The sequence below is a fragment of the Geospiza fortis genome, unplaced genomic scaffold (genome assembly GCF_000277835.1).
Source record: "Geospiza fortis unplaced genomic scaffold, GeoFor_1.0 scaffold408, whole genome shotgun sequence".
Taxonomy (NCBI): domain Eukaryota; kingdom Metazoa; phylum Chordata; class Aves; order Passeriformes; family Thraupidae; genus Geospiza; species Geospiza fortis.
In genome coordinates, this window is record NW_005054330.1 from 55,827 (window position 1) to 66,608 (window position 10,782).

At 56.8% G+C, this 10,782-nt stretch overlaps 1 protein-coding gene across 1 annotated transcript in view; it reads right to left on the reverse strand.

The window, feature by feature from the left end:
* Positions 1–432: 432 nt before the first annotated feature.
* The window catches only part of LOC102035854 (sodium-dependent serotonin transporter-like), a 13,890-nt gene continuing 3,540 nt past the window's right edge, over positions 433–10,782 (reverse strand). Inside the window, exons 2-14 of the mRNA XM_005421508.2 lie at positions 8,142–8,259; positions 6,284–6,418; positions 5,973–6,192; positions 5,726–5,864; positions 5,409–5,543; positions 4,400–4,503; positions 3,969–4,096; positions 3,776–3,888; positions 3,412–3,543; positions 3,219–3,318; positions 2,900–3,000; positions 1,440–1,607; positions 433–854 (exon numbers count right to left, since the gene is read on the reverse strand). Coding sequence (XP_005421565.2) covers positions 774–854; positions 1,440–1,607; positions 2,900–3,000; positions 3,219–3,318; positions 3,412–3,543; positions 3,776–3,888; positions 3,969–4,096; positions 4,400–4,503; positions 5,409–5,543; positions 5,726–5,864; positions 5,973–6,192; positions 6,284–6,418; positions 8,142–8,259 — 1,674 coding nt within the window. The 3' untranslated portion in view covers positions 433–773. The remainder of the gene's footprint in view (positions 855–1,439; positions 1,608–2,899; positions 3,001–3,218; positions 3,319–3,411; positions 3,544–3,775; positions 3,889–3,968; positions 4,097–4,399; positions 4,504–5,408; positions 5,544–5,725; positions 5,865–5,972; positions 6,193–6,283; positions 6,419–8,141; positions 8,260–10,782) is intronic.

Genomic DNA, 10,782 nt, shown 5'->3' on the forward strand with positions numbered 1-10,782 from the left:
AAGCCCCGTGTGTCCCCCAAGCCCCCCTTGTCACGAACGTGGGTTCTTCCCGATGTTTTAAGGATCCCCAAACACCGAGGAACGGTGATGCTGCTCTGGGAGCGATGGGACTAAGAAGCCGCGGCAGACGGCTGATTGACGCCGGCCCAGGGATGCCTCACCCCGACCCAGGGTTTGGGTTTAAAATGAGATATATTAAGGTCTTTTCCCTCTTTAAATGCCTATTCCCCGGGATGGGGCGGCGGGAGGCACCGAGCTGCCCGGTTTCAGCAGCACCTGGGACCCGCACCCGGGCTCGGGCGATTCCTTGGATGTTTTTAGCAGGAGAAGTGTGTCTGGACAGCGACAGCCCCTCCTGTCCCCCAGCCCAGCCCGGGCTCTGAGCCCCGCACGGCGCTCCATGAACGCGGCACTGCGAGCTCCGGCTCCTCTCCCTCCCCTCGTCTCCGAGCATCACCATCAGCTTTATTTTCCAAACACTCACGGCACAGCTACAGACACGCACGGGGCACCTCGGAGCGAGGCAATTCCTCCATCTGCTCCGTGAGCTGGGGTTCTCCCCCAACCCCGGGTGTTTGTCCCCTTGGCTGCCCGCCCAGCGCTGCTCCCGTTCTCCCTGCCGTGGTTTTCTCCCTGCCAGCAGCGAGAACGGGCTCTGCTCCCGGGACGCGCCGCCGGTGATGCTCGTGGAGATGCCAGGTCCGGTCCGCGCTGAGGAGCTGCCCCGTCGCTGCGCCAAGGAGGGAGCCCGAGCAGTCCCCGCGTCCCCCGCGCTACAGGACGGGGGCCATGCCCACCCCCTCTGCCTGGGGGGCTCGCATGAGCTTCTCGGGCCGAATGCAGACGGCGAGGCGCTGATGGAGAGATAAAACACAGCGCGTTTCCCTCCTCCGAGCTCTCCCCAGGGCGTTAAATCCCGGTGGGATTGAATTGCCGCTTAATAAAGATGCTGAGGATGTGTCGCAGACATCTTTTATGAAAAATCCTTTCCTTAGGATTTTTCCTCCATGAGAAGCTGAGAGGCCTCAGGAACAAAGTGTAAACAATGGTTATCTGCTGCTGTGGAATGCAACAGGTGCATCTGTGATTGGTCTCATGTGGTTGTTCCTAATTAATGGCCAATCACAGCCCAGCTGGCTCAGACAGAGAGTCCAAGACTTTGTTATCATTCTTGGCTATTCTATTCTTAGCCAGCCTTCTGATGAAATCTTATCTTCTATTCTTTTAGTATAGTTTTAATATAATATATATCATAAAATAATAAATCAAGCCTTCTGGAACATGGAGTCAGATCCTCATCTCTTCCCTCATCCTCAGACCCCTGTGAACATTGTCACAAGGATGCATCAACCAGCCCAGCTCCCCAGCCTCAGGCTGACCCGAGGGGGGTCCCTGCCCACCCCAGCCCACCCAGGAGCCCTGGGATTGTCAGTCCTGACCTGCTTGAGGGAGCCCGGGGTCCAGACGAGCTTGTACACCATGTACAGGGGGATGCAGATGAAGGAGGATGCCCCGACGAGGAATCCCACAGAGATGCTCCACTCGGGATACTGGTACTCAAAGAGGGTCAGGGGAGGCTGCTCCAGGAGGGAGCTGATGACAATGAACTGTAACGAGCAGAGCCACAGGGGCCTCCAGTCCTGTGAGCAGTTTGGGCTCCTCACACCAAGACACGTCCAGAGAAGGGAACAGAGCTGGGGAAGGGGCTGGAGCACCAGGAGCAGCTGAGGGAGCTGGGAAAGGGGCTCAGCCTGGAGAAAAGGGGGCTCAGGAAGGATTTTCTATCTCCCCACAACTCCCTGATAGGAGGGTGCAGCCGGATGGGGTTTGGGCTCTGCTTCCAGGGAACAAGGGACAGAACCAGAGGAAATGGCTTCAAGTTGTGCCAGGTTGGACATCAGGGAAAATTTCCTCACCAAAAGGGCTGTCCAGCCCAGGGCAGTGGTGGAGTCCCCATCCCTGGAGGGCTTTAACAGATGTGTGGATGTGGGCCTTGGGGACATGGGCCGGTGGTGGCCTTGGCAGTGCTGGGTAAAGCTTGAACTCTTTGATCTTAGAGGGCTTTCCCAACCTAAATAATTCCCTGATCTCCTCAGCTCACCCCACAGGTTATCAGGGTACGGGGATGGAACAAGATGATCTTTAAGGTCCCTTCCAACCCAAACCATTCTGTAATTCCACGATTCTATGAGCACCCTCCATGTCCTGCTGCTCCCCCTGTCATCCCAAACCCCAGCCAGCATGGGCATCACAGGGACATCTCCCAGGCTGCCCCCCTGGCTGGGTGAGGGTTGGGAGCTCTGTCTAACAATCCCTGTGAGCTGCTGGCCTGCGAGGGCTGCTCAGCCCCGTGCTGAAACAAAACCCTTTGCTGTGTGCTTTGATGATAATACTCCTCTCTTAATAACCAGGGCAAAGTGCTTAGAGCCATAATTAATCCTCACAAGGCCTCTTCTCCTGCAGATCCAGTGAGATTAGACCCCTGTGCTGACGGCAGCCTTTGAAGTGCCCTGGGAGCTGGCGTTTCAAAGGGATGGATCCAGCCCAGCACAGGGGACATGGACCCGTGGCCAGCCCTGCCAGGGATGCTGAGTGCTTGAGGGTGAGGCAAAGCTGAGCTGGCACCTGTGTGAGCACCCAGCTTTGCTCTGGAGCTGTGGAAAAGGCTGGAAAATCACCTTTCTTGGTGAGGTTCTGGGGATGTGGGCACTGTGGCAGGAGCAGCAGCGCAGGGAGGGCTGGTGTGAGGTCCCACAGCCCTGTCTGCTCTCCTGGCAGCTTGTGTGGGTGACAGGGGAGTTATCCATGGCACGGGGAGCTGGGCAGCAGATGGGGGTGGCTGCAGGGTGTCCAGAGGGACAGCGATGACCTTGTCCGTAATTTGGCCGTGGATACTCACCGCCAGCAAGGCTGGGCTGATGGCGACCCAGCACAGCTTCCAGAAGAGCCCTGGGGTGAAGCCCAGCATGGCTTTGACATCGTGGGAGAACCTCTGGATCCCTGCCAGAGGAGAGAGCCCTCAGAGCCCCAGGATCCTGCTGGGGGTCAGGGGTATCCACATGGACACAACTGCTCCTATCCCAGCCCTCTGCTCCCATCCCAGCCTGGCCAGGAGCCACACACAGGATCCAGTGCCCGGGATTTACTCACCTGTGCAGGGTCACACACCCATGTAGGTGCCCACAGAGTGTTTTCCACGACAGAGGCAGTTTTCTTACCATAAAACCAGGAGACAGCGATGGTTTCCAGCAGCACCACTGCCAGGATGGAGCAGCCAGCACCAAACTCCTCCAGCAGCTTCACCACGTAGGCTCCACCCTGGAGCAGCAGGAGCAGGGGGAGGCTGCAGAGCCCACGGGGTGAAGGAGGGGATGTGGGGGGCCAGGGCAGGGTGGTGCCAGTGGGACTCACGTAGGTGAGGGTGCTGAGGGAGCCCAGGAAGCAGACGGTGATGAGGCCGAGGACGAAGAGCTCCCGTCGCCCTGCCAGGACGTGGGGGTACTCGTCCATCACGGCCGTGATCACGGCCTCCAAGCCTCCAAACTGCAAAGGAAATGCTGCTGAGGGGTGGGGAAATGGGGTGTGGGGGCAGTCCTGCTCTCCAAGAAAATCTGCATGGCAGAGCGGGGATGTTCCATCCCATCCCATCCCATCCCATCCCATCCCATCCCATCCCATCCCATCCCATAACCCCCCCTTATCACCCCACTGTCAGCCATGGGACATGGCCACCCCCTGTCCCTGCTGGGGACACAGCTGGGCTGTCCCCTCCCACCGTGCTGTCCAGCCCCAGGGTGATCATCATCAGGAAGAAGATGATGGCGAAGAAGGTGGATCCCACCATGTTGGCAATTGCTTCAGGGTAGGTGATGAAGAGGAGGCTGGGCCCTGGGAGGGGACACTGGCTTGGTTGGGTGCTCCCTGGCACAGCCCTGGGGGTGGGAAGGGGTTGCTGGAGGGAGGAGAACCTTTATCTCTGGCGACATCCTCCACCTCCACGTCCCTCATCTCGGCCATGTAGCCCAGCACGGTGAAGATGACGAAGCCTGAGAGGAAGCTGGTGAGGCAGTTCACAGCACTGGTGACCAGGGCATCCCTGGAGGGCAGAAAAGAGGCAGAGACCCCACTCCAGGTCAGCCCTCAGCTGCTCCAGCTGCCCTGGCCTTGCCCCACTCCAGTTCCCTCTCCTGGCCCATCACACCAAACCATCAGTGAAATGGGGAAAGATGCCCTGGCTGCAGGCAGTGAGGACCAGGAGCTGTTGGGATGTGGCAGTGGGGACCAGGAGCTGTTGGGATGTGGCAGTGGGGACCAGGAGCTGTTGGGATGTGGCAGAGAGGACCAGGAGCTGTTGGGATGTGCCTCCACTGCAGCTGTGCCCACTGGGATGGACCCTCACCGGTAGCAGTTGTTGTGGAAATGGTTGTAACTGGCCAGAGCAAGGAGGACTCCAAATCCAGGGCCCAAGGAGAAGAAAATCTGTGCAGCAGCGTCCACCCAAACCTGGAGGGAGAAACAGCAGGAGGATGGGCAGGGCAGGAGGTCCTTGGGGCTGGGATGGAGCTGGGAGGTGCCCCACAAAACCAGTGGCACAGGGATGGGGCTGTGCTGACAGTGTCCAGAGAGGAGGGTCCAGAGCTCCTCTCCTGCCTGCCCCGTGCCCCCAGGAGATGTGCTGGGGGCTGAGGAGCTGCTGTGGCATGGAGTGAGCTCATTCCCACCCTGGACACTCAGCAGTGTCGCCCTCGGAGCAGGGATGGATGGAGGGGAGCCCCGAGCCTGCCGTGCCCACTCCTGCCTGGCACATTCAGCCCTCATTACCTTTAATGAGAATTCTCGAGTGCTGCCCGGTAATTACCCACAGGAAGCCCATTGTCAGCCCAGGGGGGAGCACAGCACAAACAAAACCGGCCAGAATGAGATGGGTGATTCAATTATGGATTTGCATTTCCAAGAGCCTGTCCAGGGCACCGTTTCTGTGGGAACAAGGGCCCCATTGCCCTGTGGTGGGGCCAGACCCATGGGCAGGGCTGGGTGGGCGACCTGGGGAGGGGTTTTGGGTGCTGCCATGGCCAGATGGGTGGGTGTGTGTGATGGTGTTCACAGGGGTCTTAGGATGAGGGAAGAGATGAGGATTTTACTTCATTTTTCAGAAGGCTTGATTTATTATTTTATGATATATATTATATTAAAACTATACTAAAAGAATAGAAGAAAGGATTTCATCGGAAGGCTGGCTAAGAATAGAAAAAGAAAGAATGATAACAAAGGCTTGTGGCTCGGACTCTCTGTCCGAGCCAGCTGGGCTGTTTAAAGAACGGATTTTTCATAGAAGAAGTCTGCGACAGGTGTGCTCTGGAGGGCTCTGGGTGCTGCCACGCCCCGGGCATGGCTCCCCCCTCACTCACCGAGGTGCTCAGCAGCTTGCCCCAGTCTGGGCGCAGGTAGAAGACAACTCCTCTCCAGGCTCCAGGCAGGGTGGCCCCTCGGATGAGCAGGATGAGCAGGACCACGTAGGGCAGCGTGGCTGTCACCCACACCACCTGAGGGAGGCAGCTGTCACCCTGTGTCACCACCCAGCACCCAAACCCTGCGCTGGGCTCGCTCGGGGTGGCCTCAGGGACAGGGGTGAGGAGGAGGTGACATTCCCTCTTGGGGGTGGCAAGATCCTACCAGGTGAGGGGTCCCCCCTGCCCTGGCAGGGCAGCGCTGGAGCTCTCCTTACCTTCCCAGAGGTTTTCACCCCTTTCCAGAGACTGAAGTAGACGATGGTGAAGATGAGGAAGAGGCAGAGGAGCAGCTGCCAGCGGATCCCCCCGATGTCATACAGACCCCCGGATTTCTGGATCTCCAGCACCTTCCTCCTGCAGGCAGGGATCCCCGGGGCTGGGAGCAGGCTCAGCCCCAGGCAGGCAGTCCCTGAGCTCCTCAGGAGCATTGCCAGCTCACACCACCCACATCCTTGCACTCACGTGTAAAACTCTTCGGCGGGGGACCTGGAGAAGTTGGTCCAGGTCACGTTGCTCTTCCCAAAGTAGTTGGTGCAGTCAGGGGTGTTCCAGGGGTTGTCGCAGCTTGCCCAGGGCAGGGTGCCCGAGAAGGACGAGTAGAAGTAGTAGAGAGCCCAGGCAATGATGGTGTTGTAGTAGAAGGAGACGTAGAGGCCGATGATGCAGATGGCAAAGCCGATGCCTGGGGGAAGCAGGATCGGGCTCAGCTTTGGGACACAACTCTGGGGACCTGCTGGGGCTCAGGGGGCGTCACCCCAGCTGGGGTGTCTCACCTTTAAAGATGGGGCAGATGCGCTTCCAGATGGGGATGGCACCTGTCCTGTGGAACTGCCCCAGGGCCAGCTCCATGTAGAAGAGGGGCACCCCCCCAAAAACAGCCATCAGCGTGTAGGGGATGAGGAAGGCTCCTGCAGGGCGGGGAGCAGAGCAGGGTGAACACCAGGGGACCGCGGCATTGTCACCTCCCTCCCTCCTGGCGCTGCCCCAGCAGGCCTGGATGTGTTTGTGAGAAGCTTTGGAGATGCTCTGGTCGGAGGAGCTCAGAGATGTGAGACCCTGCTTGGTGCTCCAGCTTTCTGTGCTCCCAGGATGGCCCTGCTGGGGTCCCAGCCTTGCTGGGGAGGCACCATTTGGCCAGGATGGAACAAAGAGCCACACAAACCATCGGGACACAGGGGAGGGGACACCCAGCACCCCTCAGGTCTGGAAGAGTTTTGGAGGAAAATCTGACTGAATACGCACAGCCACCCCAAGACACATAATTAGCGCTGTAATCTGCATTATTCATTACATCCTCATTTTTACTGGGGCTACGCTCGTACCCCATGGAGCTTTTGGGAGTGGAGCTGCTCTCTGAGTTCTGCTGGGATTAGTTAATTTAGGAGCCCCCACGGCTCCTCCCTCTGACAGATGTGAATGTGGTGCACCCCAACATTCCCAGTATCCCCAAAACCCCCAGCACCTCCAGCACCCCCAGTATCCCCAATATCCCTGAAACCTCCAGGATCCCAAATATCCCAGCACCCTCCTGCAGCCCCCCTGTGTGCCTGGCAGGGCTGGCCCAACAGGACCAAGTGTTTTCAGTATTTTCCTTCCAGCCAGAGCCTGGATTGTGGGTGAGTCCAGTGTTGCCCATCCCAGTGTTCCCCCTCCGTGGGGCTGTGCTCCCCCAGAGCTGCTCCCTGAGCTCCTTACCCTCCCATGTGCGTGGGGCAGGTGGAAACCTCCCACCCGAGCCACAGGCACGCAGAGGGGCTCAGCTCTGCTCCCAATCCCACAGGAGCGGCTCACAAATAACTCTGTTTCAACGTGGGCACCTGGGATCCACAGCTTTGCCTTGAGTATGGAACTAATTACCTCTTTCTAATTTTCCCAAGCAGTGGAGGATGCTCCCCGAAAGCCAACTTCGGCAATTAAATCCGCTGCGCTTTCCCAAACAGCACAAAATTCTCATCCCTCCTTTTCCATTTCCATGTGAGGGGGGTTTCTATCCCGCTCCATTCCCAGCAGTTTATTTAGTTGTCATTTACTGAAGGGTTTTTTTTCCCTTTGTGGTGTTTTTCTGTGATTTTGTTTCCCGTGGATCCCTCAAAGCCGGGGCTGCTCGTGAGCTCCAACACCAGGATCCACAGCAGGAGGGTGGGATGCTCATGAGGATGATTTTAAACCAGGAGCAGCTTCCCAGAGTCTCAAAATCATGAAGTGTGTGAACCTCCCAGCCCAAATTTATGGATCTTTATCCCTTTTTGCAGTTTGGACCATGCTAATTTTCCCTTTGTGATCCTAGAGCTGCTAACGCACCTCTAACCCCACTGGGAAAGGAGGGGAAGACCAGGAACGGAGGGAAAGACCAGGAACAGAGGGAAAGACCAGGAAATGAGGAAAGCACCCCAGGGAAGGAGGATGGAGGGAGTGGAGGAGGATTTTGAATGAAGAAAGACACAAACAGAAAAGAGACAGATGTCGGGAGAAGTTGGGTCGGTCTTTAAACCGCCCTGTCTGAAGTGGAGCAGCTGAAAACAAAGAAGGAGAAGAAACAGTGAAATTTTCAGGGTGGGAAAGACGGAAAACGAGGAAAAAGGCATCTTTTCTCCAAAAGGAAGACTTAAATAAGCCCGGTGGTGTCCTTACCCCCTCCGTTCTGGTAGCAGATGTAAGGGAACCGCCAGACGTTGCCCAGATCGACGGCGAATCCGACGACGGAGAGGAGGAAATCCATCTTTTTGCTCCACTTGTCCCTGGGCTGGGCCTGGGGGTTTGGGGCTGCAGGGCTGGCAGGGGGACCCAGGCAGGGCTGCTCTGCCATGCTGCCGCCCCGGCAAATCCTGCAGGATTCAGGCTGGGTAACTTGGGGAGGATTTCTGTGCGGCTGATGACAGATCCGAGGAGGGGAGGGTCAGGCTGACTGCGCTTCCCCACCTCCCGCTGGAAACCCACGGCATGGAGAGCAGGGAAACACAGCCGTGCTCTGATCAAAGGCAGCTGGGCAGGGCAGCCCCCGAGCCTGGGGACCAGCCTGGCCCTGCAGGGACCGGCATCATCCCACAGGGACCAGCCTGACCCTGCAGGGATCAGCATCACCTCACCTTGTGTGAATAAGCATCACCCCGTGGGTCCCACCCAGGGGAGGGGATTCCAGCTCAGTTTTTGGGGCTGAGGTGGTGAAATGGGACCGTGTTTCCTCCTGACAGATCCTTATTTCTCTCTCCATGGTGTGTTTTGCTAAGGAGGTGACATTGATGCTTGCAGGGGAAATTCGGGAATCGTGGGGTGGTTTGGGATGGAAGGGACCTTTAAAGGTCATCTCATCCATCTGGGCTCGGCAGGTCTCTCTGGGATGTGAATTGCCAGGAAAAAGCCACACGAAAGGGAAATAACTTTCACAGCTGAGCTGCGACCAGGAGGGGATGGCAGCGTCCCCAAAGCCACCGCTCTGCCCTGTGACAGCTCCACAGCAAAATTCATTGCAGGGAAACGTTTCTGTGCAGGGCTTGCACAGACCTGGGGTCACCGGGTTCTCCCGGGGCTCTGGGGGCCTTGCACAGCCTTTCCCAGCTTTAATTAAAAGAAGCTCCAGGACAGAGGGAGCCGGAGCTGCGGCTCCAGGGCCACTGGTGAGCGGGTTGCTGTGACGACGGTGACATCGTGACGCAGCTGCCCGGCACGGGAAGCCTCTGGACACTGTTAATCCCTCAGGCACACACACGGGGACCCGTCAGAAACCTCCAGTTAAAAGCACATTTGTGTATTTTTGTTTTGTTTTGTTTGGGTCTGGCCCTGGCTGCTTTGGCTGTCATAGGATGGGATCACACAACCATGGAATTGTTTTGTTACAGACATGTTTAATGAAAAATCTTTTCTTTAAGATTTTTTTCTCTTGAGAAGCTGAGAAGCTTCAAGAACAAAATGTAAACAATAATTATTTGCTGCTGTAGAATGCAACAAGTAGATCTGTGATTGGTCCCGTGTGGTTGTTTCTAATTAAAGGCCAATCATGGCCCAGCTGGCTTAGACTTTCTGAAAGTCAGGAGCTTTTGTTATTATTCTTTTTCTATTCTTTGCTAGCCTTCTCATGAAATCCTTTCTTCTATTCTTTTAGTATCGTTTTAATATATCATTTTAATATAATATATATCATAAAATAATAAATGAGCCTTCTAAAACATGGAGTCAGATCCTCGTCTCTTCCCTCACCCTGAGACCCCTGTGAACACCACCACAATTAGTGACCCCAAGTGACGAAAAATTCCCACATTGTTTAGGTTGGAAAAGCCTAAAAGTGGGTCCAGTCCTGTCAGTCCCTCCACGGGGCGGACTGCGCTCCCTCTGCACTGTGGAACCTGAAATTATCGTTACTTCAAGGTGAAAGAATTGTTCTTGGAACACCTCTCCTGTGAAACACAGCAGTTTTCTGGGGTTACATGGAGCCATGAGGATTTTCCCCCAGTGAAGGGGTTGGGTGAGGGAGGTCAGGGTGGTCTCTGGGCTGGAGGGGAGTGAGCAGAGACTGGGGAGCCCCAGCACAGCCCCTCCAATAGCCCCTGCTCCTAAACCCAGTGTGGCTCCCCCCGAGCCCAGCCCCAGCACACAGGTGAGGAAGGGTTAATCTGCTGTGGTTTATTCGGGATTTGTGCCCCTCCTGGCACTTCCCAGCGCCGTGCATCCCAATCCTTCAGAGCTGGGGTGGAGATGGAAAGCCGAGGCTGTGGGGGCTGCCAGTGGGGCCGCCCTTGTGCCGGGATTTGGGATGAAGGGGAGAAATCCCCACCAGGGAGCAGGGGTTCAACCCCCTGACCAGAGACCATCTGCAGGTGTAAATTACAGAACTGAGGCAGCTGGTGCCCTAACAACTGTGAAAAATAATAGATCATAGAGAATAGATCACAGAGAATAGAGAATAGCTCTTTCTCTGCTGCTGGCTCTTTTCCCTGGGTGGTTTATGTGGAATGGCTCGGTGGGACAAGCGGGAGACCCCTCTGTGCCCACATCCTGCCCCTGCTCAGAAGGGCTCAGCAGATGGGCTCAGGCACTGCCAGGGGTCTCAGGGGTCTGTGGGAAGCAGGGACAGCCCCCAGCATCCCTCGAGCACTGCACAGGGAGCCCTTTCCCAGTGTGAAGTAGCGGCTGTTCAGACTCTGCTGTCTGTTTCAAACCAAGCTCCTTTCTCTCCTGAGGAGTCTCTCGTTTCCCTCACACCGGGCTATTAAATCACGCTCGGGGGGGCAGAGCTGGGCCTGCAGGAATGTCTGCGGCCGGAGTTATTCCCGCAGCC